A 27309-nucleotide genomic window follows, 5' to 3' on the forward strand; every position below is an offset into this window, starting at 1 on the left:
GTCGCATCATGTAAAGATTTGTTTGCCAACTCTAAACAAGTTCATTAAGAGTTTTTAAAAGAATCTCGCCTTTCAAGTTCCATACCAAGAACAATCCAATAAGCAATCACTCTACTCATTTGTCTTCCACTAATCTGAGACCGGGTTGCTAGGGTAACAGGTCCGGGAAGGAAAACAAACATCTCTCTAACTCATTCTACAAGATCCTAACAGGCAAGTGTTCTTGGTCTAATTTGGGTTCTTGTACTAGTGGGACCTCTGAAATGGAGGTTCACAGTCAGAGCACCTGAACTAATGTCTATCAATGTGGAAGAGAAAAACTCTAGTCTATACTCCCTCTGGATTGGAGACCGCCTTAAGGCTCCCACGGTCTTAAGAGACGAGGTTGCTATGATTGTAGCTAACATTAACTAACTACTGATATGACTGATCTGATTGTGGGCTTAAAAGCCGTTTTCAAACTAAAGAGGATTATAGGCAAAACTATTTTCCTAACGTTGATTTATTCAGCATAATTTTGACCTCATAATTTGATTCAAAACTGTTTTATTAATTCCAAAATATGACATTGTAGCGATGGCCTGTTACATCATATGAAAGCAAGTCACTTAAAATAACACTTACTACTTTGCATCCAGACCTTGTGCTCAAAATACACATGACTCAGCAGTAGTTTGTCAAAGTGACTCACCCTAATTTTAAAATGTCAACAACTAAAAGTGCTAGAGCAAATCAGGGGGGTCAACCGAAGATTTCTCCCCTGGGAAACTATAATATCACTTTTACAAGTCTGGTGGATGTCAAACTAAATTTGTGACTAAGAATTTTGTCTTATTTTTTTTAAGCCTTTGGGGACAAATCCAACGCTCCAAAGTTATTCAAAATATTTTTCAGCTGACCTGATTATCTGAGGTGACCAAACTAACACCTCAGATCTTGGTTTTAAAGTCATGGTGGACCCTTCAATTTTTTTTGTTCTAGGGGTTTAGGTTCAGAAACCAGGGGGCTAAACAAACCTTTTGCAGAGCCATGCAAGTTTCTAAAAAAGAGCTCCAATGAAAGACAGAGGCCATCTGCAGCTCACATGTGGTGATATAATGATTGAAGCAAAGCCTGAGTCATGTCTGACATAACTGTTTCATCAGATCGCTTCTTGGTCAGCACGCATTTAAGGCATTGCAAACTGCATTTTTCATCACTTAGCAGTCTAGAAATTCCACTTTCTAATTGCTTTGTTTGTCGTTTATGGGAATCAGGTTGTTTTCATTCCACTTATTGTTTCTCAGAAACAATAAGCGGGGACCTGGAGAGACTAATTGGTGACAGAAGTACACAGTTCCAGTTGGGATTTTGAAATCATGGGCATTTAAAGGGGAATCTGTTCCAATTTGAAGCTTGCACGTAGTACTTCATGGATGCAGATTTCAACATAGCATTCATGTAGGTGGATGATAAGAACAAAAAGTCAAACACGGTTGAGTATCCACCTTTGACTGTTAGACTGGTGGTCTACACTCAATGGTTGCTCTTGTACTTTGTTCCATTGACTTTATTATGGCATTCAGTGTTGAATTTACCTGCCAATCTCTTCCACTGTTTCAGGCTCATCAATGGACTGCTTGTGTTATGGATCAGTGGTAGACTGTATGGTCTCCATTGCTCTGTGAGGCTCCTCTGTTGTTGTGATCATTAGTCTCTTTGGGGTGTCAACAGATCCAGCTTCTGTTAGCCATTCGTCGGTCTTCTTTAGATCCGTCACTTCTCCAGTCTACCAGTAGATCATATCACACGGAGACTTATCTTTCTGCAATTGCATTTTGACAATTAGCAGAAAACAGACAAAAATTTGCTCACATTTGTAACAGAAACCCAGTGATAATACAGCTTTGAGCGTTTCTGAATATAAATCACACCCACTAAAAAAAAGTCCATATATAGGTCAGATTATACACAAAAAGATCTGTTTAACTTTTAATGAACACAAATATCACGTGGTTTTTCCTAACGTTGCCCCTAACACAGCTGCTTTAAAAAATAAAACATACAGTAGACTGCCAGGAAAAGTAATCAGCTATTAGCAAATTAATCCAATTAGATCTAATTAGGGAAATTAGCTTTTGAGCTTGTGCTGTTATCTTCTTCACACAGCTGTCCAGCCTTTCGATACTTATTGGTAAAACGTACATATTAGCCGCATCGTTTGGTACTGATTTGGTACTATCGTGACAATTTCATGCCTTTAGTTCAGGATTTTTCACATAACAAAGCTAGTTAACATTTGCCTGGGTCTGTCTCCATGGTAACTATTCTGGAAATTTAACTTTCTCGGGTTAGGTTTCTCAGATTAGTGAGCCTAATGAGGAAATCTTTGGAATTGAACCCCTGAAGATATTCCCGTTATTTATTGAGAGTCTATGACAATTGTTGTGTTTTTCCTTCCAGGGGTATTAATTGACATTTAACTACCAACTGGAGCAAATAAGAGTTCAGAAATGAATTTACGAAACTTTTTTTCCCTTTCCCTCCATTTGAGGCTTCCATTGAATCACAGTGTGACGTCAGGAGTCACTGTGACGGAACAGGAACTCAACAGAAGGTTGGAGGAGAAATGGAATCTTCCACCAACTTTTTCGTTCAATCCTTGCTGGCGAATTTGCTCGTCTTCGACAAGCAACCTCCCTTAAACCATTTCCCTTGAAACATCTACCGACGTTACGTGACTTTAACAACCGTACGGTAAGTTCCCCTTTCTTCAGCCTGGAATCAGAAATCAAAGTTTACGAGTTTATTTGCTGATTTGTTTGTTGTGTTTTTCTTGACACATTTTAATGACATTTATGAGATGGATGGGTGTTATCCAAGAGTAATTGATTTCAACGTATTAAATATTCATGATTCATGTAAAAGCTATCTGTAAATAGATAGATAGCTCTATTTTGGTTTAGCTTACATTTATTGTATTTACTGATGAACTTCTCTGTAAGCCTATATCTAATAAACAGGATTTACTGTTCATCATATTCCTTCTGTTCTGCTTTTCCCTCACAAATCCTCCAATTTCAACTGACACCTTTAAAGCCTGTGAGCTTTTGAGACCTTTGAAGATGGGGATTGGCATTTCGTCTCCATCCTGGGACTACGAGATGGAGCATTACCTGGGCAGTGGCGCCTATGGAGCGGTCGTCCAGAGCAAGAAACTGGGCACCAATGAGATCGTGGCTTTAAAAGTCATCAAGAACGAGAGATACATGGAAATAGCAAAGAAAGAGGTGAAAGAAAAAGCTTTAGACTGAGCAAACTTTTTGAATTTGAGCAACAAAATTGGTTTTGCAATTTGCATTTATGTTACTTGGCTAGATTTTAATCTATATTTATGAGCTAGTAATTAGGGACATTTTAATCAAATTTACAGTGTATTCATTCTAAATTAGTTGCATTTTAATTAACCGTAGATGACTTTTTGTGAGTACGGTGGGGTCCGGCAGTATGAAGTTGGGCCATCTCATTATAGGATCATTTTGTTTGTCTGGTTCGTCTTCTAATGTATGCAAATGATTGGTTTGTGATTAATTAGTTAACCAATTAGATAAGGTCAAATTGACCTTGAGCTTTATGTTTTCTTTTAAATTAACTCAACAAGATCATAACGTTCCGTATCCCTGACAACCATAGCTATGTCATTCACAGTCACTCTTGGTTAAGAAACTTAAGCCGTGTCCGAATTCAGGGGCTGCGTCCTTCGAAGTCCCGATTTGTGGGCTGACAAGGCCTGTCTGAATTCGAACAATCCTCCAAATGTGCCCTACTTTTCACCACATTTGAAGGATGGGTCAGGCGCATCCTTCATGGCCCACACTGTTCCATGATAGTCATTGTGGGTCCAATCCAGGTGTTCAGGCAAATGGGGGTGAAGAGCTGCCAATTAATTTGCTATGTTCGATTTTAAGTGACACAACATGAACTTTTACAGTATTTCTAAGTGACAATATAGCTGTGTAGACCTCAAATATCTGCTTAGTTTATCAATACGTCACCTAACTGCAGTGTTGCTCTGTTTGTCTGACAGTTTGACCGTAGCGTTAGCGCTGCTGCTATACAGAATCTTTCTGCTGAGCTTATCATCTGAACTACTTCTCAATCCTAAGAAGAGTTGTGAACAGCACAATAAAAAGGTGTTGTGATGATGTGCTTCAGGTGTTTTTGCTGTCTTTGCTGTTTTAAACACTACAAACAACAGAGATTGAGAAACCTGAATGGAACTGAACCAACATCTTTAGTCAAATTCTAATGTGAGATTAGATTTTTGTTAGTTTAGAAGTTATTGGATGTTACATTTACAAATCAGTATAATAAACATTTGAATTATTTTATTTGGCAATTTTTTTTATATCCACCAAAATGACTTGTTAATAATGAACCCCAAATTTTTTTCTCAGCTGAAATTAAACCTGATAAAACTCACTCTTCAGGTGGAGATACTTCAGTACTTGAAGGGACTTGGCTCAGACAAGTTCAACATCGTCATGTTGAATGACTCCTTCACCCATGTGGGATGTTACTATATGGAGTTTGAGAAACTGGATATAAATCTGACAGACTTCTTGCGGAAGAAGCCACAACGCTCCCTGGAACAGAAGGACATTTGTCCCATCGTGCATCAGGTTGGTCGTCTACGCAGGTTTGTGGGCTGGTTGGTGGAGAGGGAAGAGGATATTGTGCCTATTTGCACCGGTAATTGGGTGAGAGGCAGGGTACACCCTGGACAGGTTGATTGTCCACAACAAGGCAACACAGAAACTCACACACTCACACCAAAGGGTGAATTGGCAAGACCAATGTACCCATCAGTCAGGTTTTTGGACTGTGTGAGGAGGCCGTACCAATACCAGGAGAAAATCCAAACATTCATAGATAGAATCCGGGACCCTTTTTCTACAAGGCAGCAGTGCAACAAACTACACCGCACACCATGTAGCCCTGTTTCTGTTATGAAAGTAGAAATAAAAACCAAAAAAAAGTTGGTGATAGAGCCACAATGATGTATAGAATATTTATTTTTCCTACTGAGATCATTCCAGTTTTGGTTAGAGTTTGGTATCCTGTTCTGTTTTCCAAGCATTTAGTGATTGTTGAACAGGTTGTTGACCTTGTGAAAACAGACTGGTTATTTCACGCCTTTCTCATTTTGTAGTTAATACCAGACGGCTGTCTTTAGGTACAAAAGACAGCCGTCTGCTTCGGGACATTTTGTACAGGTTATGTTTTAAATTTTAAACAAGAGGATGTTTTGCAGCTCTCAAGTAATTGCATATATTCGACTCATAGACGACTGCAGGAACATGTTTGTGTGACCACAATGACTAATACTTAGGGTTATTTTGGTTTAATCCAAACCAAAATACATGGAAAATGTTTGTTAAAAGTCCTCGGAGAATTATAGACAATTTCTAAAAAAAAAAAAAAAAAAGATTTCCAACGGTAGAGTTTTACACCATTTTCAGGTAGATAATGTTGCCACTGTTTAAAAGTCAGATATATACACATTTTCTTTCAAAGGGAAACTGTGGCTTTTATTAAAAAGGACAATCACTGTATCACAACTGTTTTTACCTTTTGTGACAGCCATTAGTATTTGAATAAATTAATGAAGTTCAGTTCTTTTTCTAAACTAATCAAATTAATTCATATTTCTACTTGCTTGCAGCTGGCCACAGCTCTGGACTTTCTTCATAGTGTGGGGATTGTTCATGCAGACCTAAAACCAGAAAATATTATGATCGTGGACGAAGTACAAAAACCCGTGACGGTCAAAATTATTGACTTTGGTTTGGCCCTAAAAAATCCAGAGGAACATAGAGGAGCAGTTCTTCAGACCCTTTGGTACAGGTACCAAACTTCTAACTCCTCTGTAACTTCGGACAGCTGAGAATAGCAGGAGGAAACACGGAGGAGTCGTACTTACTAGCTAGCTTACGTTGATTTCTCTGACTTTCTAGAAATCAAAAAAAGTTAGTGATCACAGGTTACCTTAAGTGAAGTTCTGTTAAAGGGTAGTATAAATGAATATTTCAACAACATTAGATAAACTCCTGGTATTTTCATTTTGTACAAATCAAAACTAGGTGTTTTTTTTTTTTGCTAACGCTAAGTCTAATGCTAATGGTAACTAAGCTAACGGATAGTCTGTCAGGAACTAAGACCAAATCAGACTTAAAAGTAGCCAATGATTGTTGTTCAAGGCATTCAAGCGTGGAACATGTACTGAAGACAAGACACATAATTAGTTACCCAATAGAAAAATAAGGCTGTGCAAAAATTGACAACACTGTATCGTACCAGCAGCTGTAAAATTGTGTTTTTGTTTTGCTTTCTTTGTAAATGAAAGCCCAATTAAATATAAAGAGAATTTAAAAGTTGATAAATTAGCACTAGCATAAACCGCAAATGTTATTGAGACCAGATTTGTTTCAAGATTATATTGTAGCCCACCTGTTAGATAAATCTTCTGGAATAAACTAATGTGGATTTCTACAGCTAGCTGTTTTTTTTTTTTTTTTTTTTTACATTTTTGCAGAACCTCTCTTCAAAAATTCAATAAGATCTCTGTCATCAGACTCAGAAGGAATCAGTCAGGTGTTTAATATTCATTACATCAAAATTACTGTATTTATCTTCTCATAGATGTCCAGAGGTCCTGCTGGGAGCTCCCTTTAGTGGAGCGATAGATGTTTGGTCTCTGGGTTGCATTGTTGTGGAAATGTTTACCGGTTCTGCTTTGTTCCCTGGAGAGGATGAAAACGAAATGGTTAGTATTGCATTCTCAGGGAATCCACAAAAAAGACTTGACATCATTGTTTTTGCTCCAATATGTAACGAATCTTATATTTCAAAGCTCCATTCCAATTGCGGATTGAAAAAAAAAAAATTAAAAAAGAAAAGAGGTTTGACTTAACTCTTTTGATTCATCTGGAGTGAATCAAATCTGTGTTGTATCCTCAGATGAAACACATTGTCCTCACCTTTGGAAATCCACCAGAATATTTGCTAAATTCAGGGCTGAATACCATGCAGTTCTTCAACAAAAATGATGGAGAAGAGGAACCATGTGGCCAGTGGACATTGAGGGTAATCTTTGGGTGGCTGTTCCTGACTATTGTTGCTTCATTTTACCATGTATTTTGAACATATCTCACTAAGCCTTTAATTTTACAGAGAAACACTGAAATAGGAAACATAAATTTCATTCCACAGAGGACTCTGGATTTCCTCAACATGGTGGGACATTCAAGGAAATCGAGCTTGATTTGATGATGCTTCCATTTCCTCACAATTTCTGTTTCATCCCACATCAGTTGCGTGAAACTGTGTTAGATGAAAATGCAGGTGAAAGCGAGCGGGATAGTTTTGTCGAGCTGGTAGCAGACATGCTGAAGGTGGATTCAGCTAAAAGGATCTCACCAAGAGAAATTCTTCTGCATCCGTTTGTCGCCAAGAGCCGTCTGGCGGACAATAGCATCCGGTAAGTGTGTCTTGACTTTAAAGACCGTTTGGAACATGATCTGCAGTGGACAGATAAGGACTAACCTTGCCTGTTTGCAGTGGGAAGTCCTCCAGCAATGCTGGAAGTAAAACAAAAATAGACCAAAATGACAACGTGGAATCTGGAAACAGGTCAGTTGATTGATTTTCGTTTGTTAGGAAAAAACTGGGAGAAACTCTCAAATTGTGAAAGTAGTAGAACTAAAAAGATCTGAACAGTCGTTTGGTTAACTTGCTGTAGAAGCCCAGACGCCATCCCAGCTAAAAGGAGAAAGGAGTGTGAAGATGTAGAGATGACATGTGGACAGACGAGCCCATCAATGTCACCTTAATGGAAATGACAAAGAGATGATGTTGTGATATAGATATAATCGGATGAAAACTCAAACCTCAGCAAAGAAGAGGAGAATAAACCGTAACAGTAAGACTCGTGTAACAAATGGTTAAAATTTGAACTTTTAACGTTATCGATCCATGTGGTATATTAAACCTGCCTCGGTCATAACCCTTGTGCGTGCGAGGACTGAGGCAAACGTGGAGGTCTGTGGCAAATACAAGTTTTACGGGTGTGGGGTCGGTTGGGCCCCATTTGTAAACACAAGGGTTAAGAGATGAGGTCATTTGGATCCCACAGGTGTTTTACCTTGTGCGCAGTCCGGCGGGGTCACACTGAGCTCGCGTGTGCTTTTACAAATTTTTTTTTTTTGTTTAATGAATCAAAGTAAGAAATAATTACAATAGGTCTGAAAATGACTTGTAGATATTTGGGTAAAGAAAGCCAACAATTTCCTAGCATTTTGGATTGAATGTGTGTGACATGGTTGGTCTAGAAAATGTTTTTAGTCGGTTTTTTAGGAAAGGAGACCTTTGATGTAGTTACCCAAGTCAAATAAACAGGGCCGTGCAGAGACCACTAAAAGGGCAGGTGCTCAAAAAAAAAAGGGCACATCTTACCGCATTCAAGGACAGAATATTAACAAAGCCACACAGCTTTGAGTTTAATAAACAATGATAAATTACAGAATTGTGAAATATACAATCAAAGCTAAGGTAAATCTCTATACAGAGCATAAAACTATGCATATGTAAGATATTTTATTAGTAATTTCTTTCTGCAGGTCTATTTTGTTATAGGAAAGTATTGCAATATTCAAACCCGCAATTTAGCAAGATATGTAAATCAGAGCTGGTGGTCTAGCTCTGATTTAAATATTTTGTCTTTACAGAATTACACTATTAAAAATATAAACAAGGGCACAATGCAGCCTTTTAGTGACTGTAATCTATAAAAAAAGAGCTGCCTGTTTGCTGCAGTGGAGATGAAGATGGTCCATTCAGGAAAGCAGAGCTGCATCAAACTTTAAGGTGGAACTACAGAAAGAAGAAAAAAACAAAAGCAAAAATTGAATTGTTAATGCATGTCACTATGGGAAAAGCCTACTGAGTTTTGCTTAAAACTTTTTTAAACATTTAAATCACACATTTGTCTCATGAAGTGAATTTTTTTTTTTTTTTGCGAAACAAACTTATTTGTGCATGTCAGAAATATTTTCTTGCTATTCTAAGTTTTTGTTTGACTCACAGTTTTCTCACCTGACGTCATGGGCAGGAGCCAAAATTGCAACAAAAGATTTCTGATGTGTGCAAATAAAAGTTTATGTTTGGCAAATAACTTTTTAAGTTCACAAGACAAAAATTTGTTATTTAATTTAAAAAAAGTTTTTTAAACAAAACAATTTGTTTTTAAAAAAGAAATCATTACAATTCCAAAAGTTTTGATTACAATTTTATTTTACTTAACTGAGGTTAGTTTATTTTTTCCCATTGAATAATTGGGGAAAAAATTTAACTACAACCTCTGCGAACCAGACCCTAAACTTAAAGTCTGGGTTGAGTTTTTTCCCCTTCATTAATGACATACATTATATCTATCATGGTAATTCAGGGTGAGTTATTTTTAATTCTAAATGAATATCCTTGTTGGACTTTTATTTAAGTGCTATTCTCCTTCAAGATACATTTACCTAACACCAGAATAAATGCAATGTACATTATGCAGCAAAGGAAATTAGAAGATCGGACATATATCCATTATGGAGACAATAAGTTTTGGATGGGCGATGTGCCTCGTACACAGGGAAGAAGCTTTTCAGTTATCTAGCTTTGCTAGCAAAGTCGTTAGCTAGCAGCTAGCTAATAGAACAACAACAGCCTAATGTCTGTATGATAAAAATACTGAATCGATAGATAAGAACAGTTTCTCCTCACCTGGTTGTCTCCTCCCGCTCAGTAGTTCTTCAGAGTAAGCCAGACGCAGAGGCCTGTCAGTGTCTGTTGTATTTCATTACCTCTCTGCTTAAACCGCTGAAGCAGAAACGATACTTTCAACGTTTTCCGTCATCTGACAAGTAGCAAGTCTACTCACTTTATTCACCCTCTGGCAACAGTTTGGAAACCCTTGTTTTAAAAATATGAAGATAAAATTAATTTCGGCAGGGCTCAACTGTTCTGTAGTTGAGCTTTCAGCCTCTGTGTGTTATGGAACATGATTTGAGTTTGGTAGTAGAAACCGTTGTTTACGGTTAGTGATGCGAACTGTGCTAATGGCTAATATGCTAATAGAAAACGTTTTGGCTTTGCTTTACAGCAGTGACCAAAGAGAGCAAAACTTGTTCTGCCTCATCATTTACAGTAGGATGTCGACCTCAGGAAGAGGAGGATAGACGATGAAGAGGCTTCAGAATCAGACAAAGCCTCCCTTGATAAAAAAAAGGAAGAGAGAATGTCTCTAACTTTGGGGAAAAAAAACTATTTTTGTCGTCAGTGGTTACCTTACCGATTTCAGTTGGCCATTTAAGTAAGAAAGATAAACTCTCTTCCAGCTAGCTCCTATTGTCACTCAGATGTTTGACAAGTCTCTCTAACTGAGTGTGTGGCTTCTTCCTGTTTCAAATGATCCAATCATCCTGATGCCCAAGAAAGCCACCATCAGGCCCATTGCCCTGATCACGAAATAACTTTGAATGACAGATCTGAAGTACATCCTAGGCCCCTTGTTGAACCTTTTGCTGATGAAGTAGTCAACATGGAACGGTACATTGTCCCGCATTTCCTACGGTAACATTAGAAGTCCAACCTGCCTCAGGGGCCGATGGACAGAAGATCTGTGTCGCTGGCCCTTCCTTCCTGCCTGCAGGACTCGTACCGGGCAGCTAACACCTCTTCTGTCTACACATCCCTGACATGATGTCTGGTGAGGCGGTACAAAGCTCTACATGCAAAAAGCCATACACCACAGATGACTGCTGCTGTGAACTAGAACGAATAAAATAAACTGAAATAACCATTGCAGGTGCATCTTCTTTTCCCCTGCATGTTAAACATCCGTTTTAAGTACAACACAAAACGATCCACTGCAGAATCTTTGAGTGCTTAACTTGTTGCGTGACTTTTTAATCCATCAGTCAAGCTAATAATGTTAGCCTGTACTTCTTAGCTGATGTTAAGCATAAGAAAGAGGAGACCGTATGACTACATCCACATACTGCATTACATATCAGATGCACTTGGAGCAGAAATGCTCCTTTAATAGGCTGAACATCTTTGGCTGAATGCACACAGCTTTGTGGAGTTTGTTTTCCCTTTAACCCCCAGCAGCTTCAGTAACTACACAATGAGGACTGTGAAGCATTTTAGGAATGTTTCTAAAAGAACTGTTTTCCCAGAAAACCATAAGACATCTTTCTTCAGAAACAATGTTTCCTTGATGTTTAAATGTTTAAATGTTTCAACTCCATTTAAGTAATTGTGTCTTTTATTCAAAAAGAAAACAAATTGTTCTTGAGACTGTCCTTGTTAACTGGCTGGTATGTTGCATAAAAACCATCCAGATCGATGAGTCAGTCTTAAAAGTAACTTAAATCAGATGTGGCATAAGATCTGAACTTTGGCACTTGGAGGAGATTCCATGCTTTAGAAACAGGAAATTCTGAATGACAACACCATACCATACCATGCCAACTTTATTTATAAAGCACTTTAAAACAACCACAGCTGATACAAAGTGCTGTACATTAAAACACAACATAACAATTAAAAATAATAATAATAATAATAATAATAAAATAAATAAATAAATAAACATAATAAAACAACTCTTACAGTTTTAAAACAAACCAACCAACATACAATTTAAAACTGGATCCCGTTGGAGTTGAAAGCCAAGTAAAATAGATTGGTTTTAAGACGAGCTTTAAAAGTGGACAGTGAAGGAGCCTCTCTAACCTGCAAAGCCAAGTCGTTCCATAACTTGGGGCCCATGACAGAGGAAGCCCTGTCCCCTCTGAGCTTCCTTCTGGATCTCGGTACCTCCAAGAGCAGCTGATCTGCGGACCTGAGAGACCGATAGGGCATATAGGGGTGAAGAAGCTCAGAGAGGTAAGCTGGGGCAAGATTATGCCGTGATTTAAAAACAAACAAGAATTTTAAAATGAATCCTAAAATATACAGGCAACCAGTGAAGTGAGGCCAGGACAGAGGTCACATGCTCTCTCTTTCGAGTTCCTGTCAAAAGTTGTGCAGCAGTATTCTGAACCAGCTGCAGACGTGAGAGCAGCGACTTACTGACTCCCAGATAAAGTGAGTTACAGTAATCCAATCAAGTCGAAATAGAAGTGTGGATCACTGTTTCAAAATGCTGCCTGGAAAGAAAAGATTTCACTGACGCCAATCGCCTTGAATGATAAAAACTAGACTTAACCACAGCTCTGATTTGGCTGTCCAATTTGAAATCACTGTCCACCTTAAAACCAAGATCTGTAATATCAGGTTTAAAGTAAACCTCCAAGGGTCCCAGGTCAACAGAGGAGGACTCACAGGAGCCACTGGGTCCAAACACCATCACCTCTGTTTTCTTTTCATTAAAATTTAAAAAGTTCAAGTTCAAGTTTTTTTTTTTTTTTTTTTAATACAACAAAGCTCAAAATGTGTTGGATCGGTCTGCAGGTCAAAGTTCAAGATAGCCTGGATTTCCCTCTGAGATAAATGCCAAAAGCATTTCAGGAAGGTTCCAGCTGTAAAAGGGGAAAAAGGAATCAGTTTTGGATCACTGCTGTGCAAAATGTCCAAAAATAAACATGCATGCCCAAAGTAGAAGTGAAGATCTCAGGTCCTTTTTATATTTTAAAATCGTGAAATTCTTTATGAGAAACAGGAAAAGTAACTGATCACTGAAGATCATTTACTGCTCTGACATTTTATTATTGTAAAAACTGGTTTAATCTACGACAGTCCTGTTTTTTTACAACACCAACGATATATGAGGTGTTAGAGAGACAAATACTGCAGTAAATACTTCTAATGACTCGATTTCATTAACAGCATTCAGAAGGTATGGCTGATAATTTAGTATAAGTAGCATGAATGCTTTTAATGATTTTACTGACTTGCCTGACGTTCAAACTTCGATTTGTTTTATCTTGAATCTACTTTATATTTAAATGTTTGTGCCATACATACACATTTTTTTTCTCTCTCTGCTGGTGAAACAAGAAAAATCAATTTAAAAATAAGCAAAAACAACTGACAAAACACATGAGAAGATGGACCAGTTCTGGCAGCAAACAGTACTGCAAATGGTTTCTTGGACACGAAAATGAGTTACTGTTCTCCAACAGCTGCATACCTTTACATTAATGTCAACCCAAACGCCTGAGAATTTATTTAATCTATGCCACAAAGAGCTAAGGTTGAAATGGAAAAAAGAAATCTAGTTCTCGTAAGGTGTACCTAACAAAGTGGCCAGTGAGTGTGTATTTCCTTTTTATCAGTAATTGCTGCCATGTTCATGTTCCTTGTTTTTGTTTATTTTAATTGCGTATTTTCTCCAGTGTTTATTGCTTAAGTAACATGTAAATAGACCCCAAAGCTGTTAAAACGGGATTTAATTTAATTTAATTTAATTGCCCTGTATATTTTCAAATTGAACAGTATAGTTTATTTACATTCATTTATTTATTAAGTTTCGCTTAACTATATCAGCGTTTAAAATATTTTATTATTATTATAATTCTAAATTCGCCTTATGGGCTTAAAAATGTTTTTTGTACAATGTTATTCATCGAGTTTCGATCAAGAGTAAAAATTCCCGCCGTCAAAGAGCTGGCCAATCGGCTGCGAGTGGGGGCGGAGCGTCAGCTGTCATAGACACGTGCTCTAGGAAACAGGAAGTAAATACAGAGGAGTCCACAGAGCCACAGGTCGAAAGTGAGTACAGCCGACTTAATTGTTGAAAAACTTCCAATTAAGTTAATAGTTTCGGGAAATAAATTCAGCCGAATTAAAACACATTATTCCCTGTTATTAAAAATAGTGGTTGTGTACGAAATGCCACCAGTATTGTCTTGTAAGAGTAAGAATTGTAAAGTTCGGTTGCTTCTCATTTATCCAGCCTTGGTAATAAAAAAGAAGCCAGTAGCCTCTTCGTTCTCATTTAGGACTCGAAGCACACGAACTTGACGTGTTTTAAAGGATAATGTTGAATTTATTTCGCCACAGCTAAGCTGCCCTAAGAGCGCCTTTAGACAATGAATGAATAAAACTGCATTTGAGCTTTTAAATTGAAAATGACAGCTGTCACCTACACTTTATATTCCACTATGCCGAAGCCTCATTATGTTAGCAACGACACACAGCTGTTAGCATTTGTCATTATAAAATTAGCCTTTACAACTACTGCGAGGTAAATATTCTTGTATGTTGAGTTAAAATCTGGATTAAAGAATGTGGTTTCTTATATTTAAAGGTAATTTATTTACTTTTATTCTTCTACATATTTAGTGGTAAAAAACAACTAAGAAATGTACCTTTAATTTCAGACACCATTAAGTCCGATACAAAAACGTTTGCAAGCAAGAAAATTGAATTAAATTGGCATCACCTGACTTGTTTACCATTATTTAATGATTAAATGCAAAGAAAATTTCATATATATATATATATATATATATATATATATATATATATATATATATATATATATGTAGTTGAAACTAGGCTACCAAATACTGAGGAAATTATGTTTAGCAAATAGAACTAATTTTTTAAATTATAACTGACTTAAAACTCGATAATTTTGCACTGATTTAACTTCAGACGGTGAAAAGTAAAGGTGTTTGTCTTTTTAATTGGCATATATAAACTTTAGGTTTCAACTATATCATCTTACTATTGTGGGATTAATAGAATCTTGACAAAAAAGTTACTATATTCACTATTACTAAACGTGGGATGAGCTTTATCAACCGAATGAAGAACTTAGATTTCTGCAGATTGATGTTTGAAATCTTAATTGGTGCTTCATCATTCTGTTAAACAATTTTATTTTTCCTTTATTTTTGATGCTAAATTAAATAAAGGGACAACAATTATTCAAAGGTTTTTGACGTAAAAGTCGGAAATACTTGACCAAACTGCCAGTGTTTTACTGTGGATGTTTTTTTACTTCATATTTGATTCAGTTAAGGCTGGACGATACATCGGGGTTTTTTTTATTATCAATCACATTTTTTTTTATGAAGATTTAATTTTTGGAAAATCTGGATTTTTTTCCCTCCACCAATTATCTCCTTGGTTGATAACACCCACAACCACAAAACCACATTTAAAACAATTAAAAAAAATAAAAAGTATCCTATTAAGATAATAGAATGAAACGGTCTGGACTGTTACCACAGAATTTGCCTTATATATGTACATGATTCGACCTGCAGTGTGACATGTCAGTGGATTTCTACGAAGCCGGGAGTCAGTCCACTGTGGGTGTGGTCACAGAGAAGCAAATATAGAAGGGCAGGATATTGTAATCCACAGCAAACAGGATTTTCATGCTTGTTTACGTCTTAATTTGGTGAAACAGTCTTAGAGGACGACTCCTGGGTCAGTTAACGGATGGTTTCAGGACACGCTTGCCAATGTTGGAGTTGCCGGTCTAATTTTATGTTTGCAGTCTCCTTTTGCTCTTTGCCATGAACCATGACTAGAGATGCGAATCTTTCAGTGTCTTTTGATTCAAATCTGATTTTTAGGGGATTTTCAGGAATAATTTTTGATTCAAAAAACAATTTTTCTATTCAAATGGTCTGGATATTCTGTTGAAATTATGGAAGAGGCAACATAAACAAATAGGCCTGTCACGATAACAAATTTTGCTGAGCGATTAATTGTCTAAAAATTATTGCGATAAACGATAATATTGACTAAGAATGCATGTGATTTCCTGCCATCGATAGAAACACTAATTTTCAAAAGAACACGTAATACTGGAACTGATAAACTAAATAAACAAAACAATCAAAAATAAAATTGATTCTCAGTCTCCATTAACAAAAAACTTACTTAAATAAAAACTAAACATAAAGCCAAAGTGGAAATAAATACTGCATTCAACCAAAAGAGTGCAGATTATAAAGTCTGTATACTATATTGGCCTTCAGTAATCACTAGATTTAAATAGAGAAGATGGGCACATCCGACTACCTAATGCAACAGTTCACACTACACGATTTTTTGCCCCCATTTTGCTCTTATGACAATCTTAGATCGTTGGCCGATCTAAGATTCTCGCTGGTGATTTCGTAACCGATCATCCTGTAGTGTATGGTGTGTTACGGTAGATCGTCGTGGCCGCTTCGATCTAAATCAGGGGTTTTCCCCGACTGGGAGCTTAATGCTGAATGTGACAGGTAGCCAATCAGAAAGCGCGGATTCTCCTCCGTGCTTTCTGAGGGGAAATTATGGAGGGGAATCCCAAACAGCTGACACTGCGCAACCCGAAGTCCAGCGGACATTGAAGATGATATGTGGAAACAACATTAATATTTATTCAGCATTTCGTGCAAAGAATGTAGAAATGACTAAGGGAGGAGTCGGAGCCAAATTGCTAACGCAGTTGATAAACCCGTAAGTTTTCAGCTGTTCTTCGTTAACGTGACATAAATGGGTTACAATGATTTTCATTCAGTCAGAACTTTACGCTGACTCTAGCCACATGCATCACAGGTGGATTCTAGTAAAGCAATGATTAATGCCTGGTTTTAAAATTAGTTAACTGGACTTGTAGCCATTATTTTGTGCCCATGTGGCTGGACACCACACGGCACGATCGAACCCGATAGAACCATTATACCTAGGATGTCTGTCGGCTAATGTGTCTCTCAGGTTTTGAAAATGGGGCGACAATCGGCCGACAACTCGTGTAGTTTGCGCTGGACATTACACTAAGGAAATAGGAAGGGAGGGTCAGTAGAGAGCACCGGTGCTGAGCCTTTTTCGTTCAGTGTCATCGACAGAAAGAAAAAAAGGCAGAAAGAGACGATAAAGCCGATAATTAAAATGAGGTCGATAGGTTTAATTTATCATGCGATTAATTGATATATCGTTTATCGTGACAGGCCTATAAACAAATACAACATTTATTTAAAATGATATGGTTCCACACTGTGTCAAATTCCATCAGTTTATATTTAAACAAAATTGTCTTTGTGCATAAAATTCTGTAAAATTAAATTACCAGTATTAGGTTGGCTTAGCTTTTTTTTTTCTGCACCTCTATGGTGGAAGGAGGTGGTTAGAATAGATGAAACCAAAACTGAGCTAACTGGCCTCAAGCTGTACCATGACTCTAAACATTCAAACAGATCTGTAATGGAATCATTTAGATTAAAGCATGTTCATTTATTAGAATGGCCCAGTCAAAGTTCAAAACTAAACCCAGTTAGACTTAAGAATCACTGTTCAGAGATTGGCCCCAACTAATCTCTGCTTGAGCTGTTTTTGATTTTGTGGACAGACTAGTCATTGTTCATTAGTAGCGCTACAGTCGACCATCTGCCTATTCGCAGTTCAATATTTACAGATTTTATTTATTTTTTGCTCCGGTTTTGGAAAATCAAACCTGTTAGTGGATTCTTTTGCGGAACATATCTAATAATAATAATAAATAAACAGCTTGGGAAGCTGGGATGCCTCAACGCAACACTACTTGACACGCTACTGGCTGGCATTTGCAAAACAGCTAATCCAGGCATGCTATTCATTTGCCCTGGCATTGATTGGCTAGATTGGAAAGACTGTAGATGTTGTGCTAAGATGGTTTCCAAATATATCGAGACATATTTGGTGTTTGAACAATTGAAGTAGGCAGTTCTAAGTGTTTTTAGGTATTCGCATTTCGTAGACAATGGTGTTCCCTACCCCTTATGAATACATGGGGTCCACCCTTTAGCTTTTGTATGTGTTGCACCTGCTTTACTGTTGAGCTAAACAACTACCCTGTTGAGTCGTTTTTCAAAGAACAACAGACAAAAATGCCAGTCTGTAAATTTATAAGGACTTGCACCTGTAAGTGTAGCAAAAAAAAAGTTCTAGAAAGCATTCAGTTTGGTGGCTACCACTGCATAAAGAATTTGAACATCACATTATAATTTTCCTTCCACAATTGTGCACCACTTTGTGTTTGATCAATAAAATACCTTGACATTTGAAGCCTTATTGTGACAAAATGGCAAAGGTTTCAGTACGTTAACAAGATAATATATGTCTTTTAGCCTTAGAGGAGAACTTATCAGCACTGTAATCTTCTCGGTTGTTAAAGCGACTACAGAATAATGGTGGTTTGTTTAGAGACTGACTTTGCATCCTGCTTTGCCAGGTGTGGCACCATGCTGGAAGGCTACAGCCCTGTGATCCAGGCCCTGCTGGGCACTCTGTTCACCTGGGGTCTGACCGCCGCGGGAGCCGCCCTCGTCTTCATCTTCTCCAGCCGACAGGTACACACTGACAGCTTCGCACATTCTATTTTCGGTTGATAGAGTTTGAAAATGTTTAGGTATTAGTCATGCATATATGCAAAGCTGGAGTTTGGAACAAGCTAGCTTATGGCTTAATGTAAAGACGGAATGCAAAGCAAATATAGTCCCTGACTTCCTACCCTCAAAATCCTCCAGCTAGCAGCTCCAAAGCTCCCTGATTAGCATGTTAGACCTCTGCTATGCAATCCAAATAATAGCTGAATTGTTTCTATGCGATCAGAAACCTCAACAACTCTTCAAACTTTTCTCCTGAATCTGCATGGCTTACATGTTCAACTTTACTTATAAATGTATTCATGCAGACAAATGGATGTTTCTTACCCTTTCAGCTGTTGTTCTTTTCCTAGTTTTCCTAAATTTGATTGCTTTAATAACTTTACTGTGCATTCCAAGCTCAATAACAAAGCAAAAGCAGGTTTTTTGAGGGGTCTTTTGATTAGAAAGCCTGAAATACATCATGTACCTGAACTTGAGTGCATGCTCCTTTCTCATGTCCTTCTGTAAATTGACTGGATGATAAAAGACCTCAGTCAGACTGGCAGGTAATAACCCAGTGATCAAAAATCGGAGTTCCTTTGGGGAATTCCCTTCGGAGAAGCTCAGAAACATTGATGGAGACCGCCATCGATCAATCCTCTATGACAGAATGGTAAACAGAATCCCTCTGTTACCAACGAACGCATGACAATGAAAATGTGATCAAAGTCACCCCAGCAAGTCTTCGATCTAAACCCTCTGATCTGATCACTCAAGGGTCCTTCCTGTTTTAACCGTTTCTGCCATCAGCTTAGTGGTTAATAATTTGCTTTTCATGTGAAATATGAAACACTTTTTGATTCTTCATATTATTTGTGTATAACCAAAGCATTTCTCAGTTGTCCAAGAAAAAAAAACACATGCAGTGCCTTGAAAAAGTAATATTATCCCTGGAAGTTTTTTATTTCACTGGGATTTTATGTGATAATCAAACGCAAGGTAGCATGAAACAAAAAAAAAAAAAGTGTTACAGCCATGTGTTCAGCTCCTTTTACTCATCTCCCCCAGAGCATATTCATAAGTTTGAATGGCCTATTCAAAGTCCAGACTTGAATCCAATCTGATGATCTCTGGCAAGACTTGAACAGTGATGTTTACAGATGCTGTACGTCCATTATGAATGAGTTGAAGCTACTTCAAAAAGTTTAAAGGGTAATTGTGGTTTTACAGGGTATGGTAATGCCGTTACCATTAGTCTCTCTCAAGGTAATTTTTTTTCCATCTGGCTGGTGTCTCTTTTTTTTTGTTTTGTTTTTTTCATGTTTTTTTTTAATGCTTTCTAAAGTTTTGCTTGAGTTAAAGATCTAGTGTTTTTTATTTTGTCTCTAACTGTTAATGAGCCACTGAAAGAGCAACAGCCTTACCATATTGCTTTCTGCACTATGCAAAATTAATTAGAAACTCTTATAAAACTGTTCCATATTTTCAATTAAGATAACCTGCTGATTTTGTTTCCTGTCTTCTTCAATTAAGTGTTTAATAATCTGTTATGGAAAAGTTTGATTGATCCTGTCATTTAGAAACAAATGAGCTAACACTTGAAACAACTGTCAATGTGAGCGCTCACTGATCAAGCCCAGTAAGATGACACATTGGGTAGAAGTGTGTCTTGCTTATGTGTACACATACATTCAAACTAATTATTCTTCCCTTCTCTTAAGATATTAGATTTTTTTGTAAATTTAAAACAGATCATCAGATCATTTTTGTAAGCTGCTTTGTTGGTGAAGTTCTGGTGCAATCTAGGAGAATCTGAAACCTCTGCATTGATGTTTGACATGGTTAAAACTTGGAAACTCAATTTAGAAAGACCACAAACCAGGATTTGACCCTAAGAACTTCTTGCTGCACAAGAACACTGATACCAACTAATTTGCTGCCCCTTACATGAAAATATGTATTAAAGATATTTGTGTGTAATTGTTGAAAAAAGTAATGTCAAAGGTAAAAAGAAAAACCTAACATCTTTGAATTCTCAATTGATACATGTTTTGAAGTGGAGAGAGCTGGTAATAAATACCAGCTCTCAAGCATTATTTTAAAAAAAGAAGCAAAAAGCAATGCCATTATGGTCAAGAGATTATGAACACCAGCACATGAACACCAGCACACCTGAAGGTTGCAGTTTTATTTAAAAAAAAAAAAAAAAAAACCCTGATGAGCCAATTTTATATGGTTAATTAGTCCGGCTCTGTTAGCTAGCCTGCACTCTGCTGTTTAACACACACGCTAAAAAAATTATTTTTTAATAATGTTATAAACCCAAACCTGACGTATTTTCTTCTACTCAACAAGCCTGAACAAAGCTGTATGCAAAGTATATCTGTCTACAACTTGAAATACTACTTTTAAAAATATTTTGACATTTTAAATTCAGTGAAAGTCCAGAGTCGTCTGGACCCTCAAAAGTCAAAACTCTTTGAAAAAGGAACCATTGTCCAAAACGAATACCTGGAAAGTGATTCTTCAAAAAGCTCCATGACCTTCACTCATTTCTGCTTTCACCTGTGAAAGGAAAAGACGTGTATATACTTGGTCAATGTTTTCTGCTTTTAGGCTCTTCGGATCTCAAATTACACATTTTTAAGCTACCGTCGCTAGCTTCTCTTTTGATTTGTTGACATTGTGTTGCTGCATCGTGTGAGAAATCCATCTGTTGACTGAGTGGTTTTGCTTCTAAAGTTGTTGCCTTTTCACAGTCTAACATTTGGCTCTGTAGACATCGAAGCAATTTTTGTGACAGGTTGTCTCCACTAAGAGGTTAACTGAACGGTTGCTTTTATGTTGTCAAGGTTTCAACACATCGATTTATCTGACTTGGACTCATTCTCTTTTTCTTATCTGCCCTGTTCAGAAGCGGATCTTGGATGGAAGTTTGGGTTTTGCAGCCGGGGTGAGTTTATTGTCCTCTGAACTCTACAGTTCACACACCGACACATACACACACTGCAGATCCCAGTGTGTTTCACCACAGCATGCCGAGTTCCCCCAAGACCTCATATAAACTCTGACACGTTCTGATGCCACATCTAATTTCATTAAATGTGAGGTAAGTATTCCCCCGAAGCAGGACTTGACCTTATCATACGGAAGGTTTTATGCTGCAAATGGAAAAGATCATCAAATCCCCATGAGTCTTTTTCTTTCAATTACATTTTTTCGATTTCTTGCAGGAAAATAAACAGTTTATTGGCAAATTTATTTATCTTGCCGGTTAGAAAGCTAAGCTGGCACTGAATCCTGATGTTATACACGGATGCCTAAATCACATTGAAGTCATACAAAAAATAATGTGAAAGCTTGTTCAGGCCTATGATACTACGAAAGACTTACTAGAGATTTTACCACCTATGATAAACCAGTCAATATATCAACATTTTTAAACTCAGTTAATGCTAGCTGAAACGGATAAATAAAAAGCATTAGACACTGAATGCAGATTAGCATGTTTTTACAACATCAATAAATCATGTTGGCAACAATTTACGACAGTAGGAGGTGCTGGAGCACCTGCCTTTTTACCTTTGGACAAAAAAGTACCCTTCTGAAATCTTTTTTTTTAAACAGTATATAGCTATTGATTTTTAGAAGGTACATATGCATAATGTTCAAGCTGTGCCTCTTTTAAAGACAGATTTCAGAATGACACTTTTTTGTGCTGAGGGAAAAAGGCAGGTTCTCACACTAGTTGCCGATGGTTACATGTGCCGCTCAAGGTGCCCTTTTTTTCCACTTGAACACCCGTTCCCCAAAATGTCTGTGTAGACCAATTTGATTATCAAAAGGTAGTTTTAGTTGATTTACCCTCGAGAACCTGTGTGCTCTCTTCAAGTTTAACAACCCCTCATAGTAAATGTCAATGTAATAAACCTTTTAACAGATTTAATTGGTGACTCTTATTTTTTTCTTGTTCTATTAAAGCTGAAAGTCTTTTCCTCTGTAAAATAATAAGTAAAGTTGTAATTAAAGGCTACGATAGGTGATGAGACGAGACAAAAACTACATTATTAGAGAGCACCTTTTCTTTAGGTTGATGTTGCCAGGGAAGGATTCCATCTCAGGTTTTATTTCACTGTAAATCTACAGTGAATCATTTTATATTTCTTTACATTCTAAATAAATAACAAGCACAGAGAAATGTCAACCATTCAGATCTTGTTTCAAACTTAAGCTACTCACCATAAAATGTATTTTTATGTATCTTTTTATCTTTTATTCATTTGAAGATTTTCTTTTTCACTGTCTTTAGTTTGTAAATGGTCTTTGACATGTGGTGTAATGCTTTCTAGTTGAAGGATGATTTAGAAGTAAGTAATACATTCTGTTGAATTTTCAAACATCTTTGCTGGTATTCTTTCCAATTAGTTGAAACGACTTTTGGATTCTTCACAAGGTGGAAGTTTATAAATGTGCATAGAACAACTCTTGGGAAATAGAAGCATGCACTTCTGCAGCATATTGGCAAGTAAAATACAGTAGACAAGATAGTTACTAGGTGACTACTAAAAGTGGTCGCCTATCAGTTCTGATCTGCTTACCAGTAGTTTACTTGGTAGCAGGCTGACTGCTGCGTTTGGCTTGTTTTTAGTGAAAAAATCCAGTCAATCAGCACCGTCACTCAGGGCAGATGGAGAGAGGAGGGACAAGACCAGTTTGCCCTTTATTTCTCCAAGAACATTCTTTGCAAACTGGAGATTGCATATGATTACAGATGGGGGAGTGAATGGAGGTCAAACAGATCAAAATGTCTTTAAAGACACAGTACTATGGGAATGTTAAGTGGTTGACTTTACAGACCTGTATAATGGACAGCAGAAGTACAGATATGGAACAACTACAAGCCTTTTTCAACTTTTCTTGTTTGCTGAACTTAAATCGTGGAATTGGGTCAACTTGAGGTACACTGATTGCAGTTTTTCTGCCCATTCGGCGATCTTTAAAAAGATCTCTGATTCTGACCAATACCTTTATTTTTTTAAATGTATTTATTTTTTCCAATTGACACTGTTAAAGTGTTTTTCTGGTGGTATGTGTTTTCCTTGGGGTGTTTTCAGAACCTTAATGAGCAGCGTTGGGACTGAGAATGGTTCTCTTTAGTACCAGGTCTAATATTCCCATTAACCCTCATGTTTGTGCAGCTTGGGGTTTGTTCTGGAATGAAAAGGACAGGCATCAGCCAGGTGCTCTTAATCAATTACGCTCTATTATCTGACTCATCAATTAATCAAGTGCACTCACAGATTTTTTTAAGGCTTCACCTGCAGAACTGAACACCCCTGACCACTTCACTAGTGACTTAATACTTGGTAGGATGCCCGATGAACATTTAAATCCTTGTTCTATCAGATGCTTGTTATTCCTTCGTATTTAGAGTGATACTGTGAAAACAGCTGCTTATTGGCCCTTTGGGGCATCTTGTTGCACTTATCCTGTCGGGCAAAATTTTTTTGTTACATGCAGACGTCTTCATTGTCTGTGAGTCGCTGCTAACAACCTTGCTAGCTAGGCAGCTAGTTCATACATTTCTTTGGAGATATAGGTCTTAAATTTCATTCATAATGGTCTTAAAAAGTCTGAAATTTGATTTGGTGAAACTTCCAGAAACCTTGTTCATAGACTGCACCAGGGACAGTTGTCCTATTAGCTTCTTCTCAGATGACCGTTCCTCTTGATGGGCTTGTCAGTTTAGGGGCAAAGTTTGCCTCAGTAGGTTTACAGTTGGTTCTTGAGGTCTCCATATGCCTCTCTGCGATCCTTTAATTGAGCTGTTTGAACTGCCAACAGGAAGGTGTTCATACTCAAAGGTGCAATTTTCACTACTGCCTCGACCGTGGGAACAATTCACTGGCCCTCCTCAAAACAGAGGAGGAAGAGAAGACCTAAATAAAGAGAGTTTACCAATTTTCCTGCTGGAAGCTAAAGCTGAGTTGTGTGTTTGCATTTTCTGAGGTATTTCATCAAAAACATTCTTCCTTCCCTCTTATGGTCTCACTGCATGTGATATTATTATTCTGGGTGTGTTCCGTCACTATGATCACAAAAGTCTGAGCTCCTAATTGCCCTGTTCTACTAGCACCTAGATTTACTCCACCATAGGTCTCGTTCTTAGGTCACTGCATCCCCTCATTTGACCTTGTACCAAAACAAAAGTTGATTTTTTTTTTATGTTTGTTTTAGCAGATGTTTTTACATTCATTTGGTAATTATTATGAACATGTCTTGCCTTAAGCAAATGGATAAGGCAAAGTAATAAAAACAGGAAAGAGGACAAACACTCAGGAGGTCAGGAATGTGTTTACGAATGAAAACGTCTTAGTGAAGAGTGAAAAATTTACATAAAACATAAACTCGGTGCTCTCTGTTCATTTCTGAAATCTCCTACCACATGAATATGTCCATGTTCAGGCTGCCATACTTACATTGCCTTACTAAAGTATTCAAACCCCAGATTATTTTCACATGACTTCTACAAATTAGGATCTATTTTTTAGGTGTTATAAGTTAGAAAAATACAGAATAGTGCATGACTGTTGAGCAGGAGGAAACAAAGCTTTAAAAATGAAGACCTGAAAAGTGTGGTGTGCATTAGCAATCAGCCTCACTGAGTCAATGCTTCGAGTTTTTTTTTTCTCTGCAGATGAAAGTCTTTTTGAATGTCTCTACCAGCATTGCACACCTAGAAACTGCATTTCTCCCCCAACCCCCATTATTTTTGAAAAAAGCTTGAATGTTTTTCACTCATTTTCAATTAGATTTACATTTGGACTTTGACTATTCCATGTTTTTTTGTCGTTTTTGTTTTTTCCTTGTGAAATGTAACTTGAATTTATTCTTTTACAACTAACGATTATTCTAGTAGTTGATTAACCATTGATTAAGTGATTAATTGGGTTAAAATGGCTCATTTTGCGGTTTTCTTATTTAACCACTTGAATCATTTTATTCAATAATAGAAATACATGAAAATAAAGAAATAAAATACATTAAAAGAATAAATAATTGAATTTCTTTTTAACATAAAACATTTTTTGTGTCTGAAACACAATGAAACAACTTTTTCTTTTTGGCTTACTTCCTGCTCTGAGTGTTGGGTTCTTTTAATAAATTGCCCTTTTTTTGAGCCTCTAGATGCCAGTTAAGGATTGATTACTAAATTAGTTGACAATTATTTCATTAATTGATTAATTGTGATTAATGGTGCTCTGAGTCCTAGAGCAGAGATGAGGACACTATGGATATTAGCTACTGCAATAGCGGTAGTCTCAGCAATACTCATGTAGCAATACGTTATGCATGTTGATACGTTGTGAGCTAGATTTGGTGTTTGAACAATTAAAAGAAACAGTTTCAAGCGTTTTTAGAGGGAGTCTCGCGTATTTCCTGGCAGTTATGGTTCCTAACCCACGTGAATATCAGGGATCCTCTGTGTGGCTCATGACAGTCAGTGCATAGTGATCTGCAAGTGTTATCTGCATGATTCAGATCCTCCTCCAACTTGCATTCCCTCAATCCATGACATACGTGCACACACACGCACTCACACAGTCACAAACAGATTTGGATACAGATGGACACTCATGCTCACAGAACTAAGGAAAAAATAAACAGCCTTTGTCACTACATAATATGGCGTCATGCAGTGTCAGTGCGCAACTTCCCTCAGCTGTGATTGTTGAGGAAGAAGCCTAATGACCTATCATTAATGTGTGCATCCTTCCTTACTCGACTCTCCAGATTTTTTTTACCCCTTTATATGGACGTTAAGCTCCTGACGACGTCTATTATTAGACAGAGGTGATGAAGCCGGCGTCTCCAAGTGATGTTAATCACAGTTTTGTTTTGTTTTTTTCATATCAAGAACACGGAGTGCCAGTGTTGTGGTACTCGAGATCGGTCTTGGTCTCGAGTCCGGTCTTAAGACCGTTTTCTGATGGTCTCGGTCTCGTCTCGGACTCGACCGCATTTGGTCTCGGTCTTGTCTCGGTCTCGGGCTCTGAGGACTCGGCATTTTATTTCAAGACCAGTCGAGACCGCAAGTGTGAAAATATCACTAAACGTGCAACATACTGTCCAGTTTATTTGTTAACATCTTTGTTTTCAGTGGATGCAAAACGCACCGATTAAAATCCAAGCAATTACGTGTTTCTCCCCCTCCCCCTCCCCTCCCCACCTTTCACTCGCACGCGGCGCTCCAGGACATGCGCAGTGGTTTTCTCTCAGCGGCAGAAAATGTTTGTCTAATCGTCAGTAATATAATAGCGCTAAATAAATGGTATGAAATCCGATGGCCACAGCTAACTCAGCAGCGCTTCGCTTTCAGAGATGATGGGGACAACGTCTAACTATTTTCGTCACTTAGAAAAGTAGCTCAAAGAAGGTAAGCTCCGTTAACGTGATGTTAGCAAAGCTAGCTGTACAGAGACACATAAGAATTTGTGATGAAAAAAAGTCACTCACTGCCTGAATTATTGTGCGGAGATGTTGACTGACTTGTCGCATATATAGGACACCGCTATGTCCAAAAGTCTGCAATATAGTGATGTGACATTCAGAAACAGCTCTTTATTTATTAGATAGGACTGGAGTGTCACTCACTGAGAGCCGTTGTTCTATCAGATTACCATACACTGTCAGAATAGCATACGTGCAGTGAGTACCATGCCTGCGCATTAAGAAGTCCGACCGTCAGAGGAGTTGTCAGTTCACCATATGCAGCAAGTTATGACGAAAATAAGTCATTAAATTGTTTTCAATGATAACTATATAGATATACATGTGTTGTCATGGTTTCAAAGTGTATTTAAAGCAGGGTCTGGCTGCAGCTGGAGTCAGCTACAACACACGCCCGTGTAAAACTCACTTAACC

General features: G+C 37.5%; 2 protein-coding genes across 3 annotated transcripts in view; both read left to right on the forward strand.

Annotated features, from left to right (window-relative positions):
• Positions 1-3084: 3084 nt before the first annotated feature.
• Positions 3085-7979, forward strand: LOC106932497 (homeodomain-interacting protein kinase 2-like). The gene is made up of 9 exons (XM_015011245.2): positions 3085-3269; positions 4470-4661; positions 5705-5886; positions 6682-6805; positions 7000-7125; positions 7213-7275; positions 7353-7519; positions 7600-7671; positions 7781-7979. The coding sequence occupies exons 1-9, from the start codon at positions 3105-3107 to the stop codon at positions 7869-7871; spliced, it is 1182 nt and encodes a 393-aa protein (XP_014866731.1). The 5' UTR covers positions 3085-3104; the 3' UTR covers positions 7872-7979.
• Positions 7980-13728: 5749 nt separating this feature from the next.
• The window catches only part of slc39a11 (solute carrier family 39, member 11), a 143704-nt gene continuing 130123 nt past the window's right edge, over positions 13729-27309 (forward strand). For both annotated transcript variants that reach the window (XM_088000921.1, XM_088000922.1), the window contains exons 1-3: positions 13729-13803; positions 18248-18365; positions 21298-21336. In XM_088000921.1, the coding sequence (XP_087857047.1) occupies positions 18258-18365; positions 21298-21336 (147 nt within the window). In that variant the 5' untranslated portion in view covers positions 13729-13803; positions 18248-18257. The remainder of the gene's footprint in view (positions 13804-18247; positions 18366-21297; positions 21337-27309) is intronic.

This window comes from Poecilia mexicana, unplaced genomic scaffold (genome assembly GCF_051168715.1).
Source record: "Poecilia mexicana isolate PSO_F unplaced genomic scaffold, ASM5116871v1 scaffold_19, whole genome shotgun sequence".
Taxonomy (NCBI): Eukaryota; Metazoa; Chordata; class Actinopteri; order Cyprinodontiformes; family Poeciliidae; genus Poecilia; species Poecilia mexicana.

Bases quoted from the DNA above. Each gene is read 5' to 3' on its own strand.
- LOC106932497 (XM_015011245.2), top strand. From the start codon at position 3,105: ATGGGGATTGGCATTTCGTCTCCATCCTGGGACTACGAGATGGAGCAT. The intron at 5,887-6,681 runs GTACCAAACTTC...ATCTTCTCATAG, and splicing joins CTTCAGACCCTTTGGTACAG to ATGTCCAGAGGTCCTGCTGG. The intron at 7,126-7,212 runs GTAATCTTTGGG...TTAATTTTACAG, and splicing joins GTGGCCAGTGGACATTGAGG to AGAAACACTGAAATAGGAAA.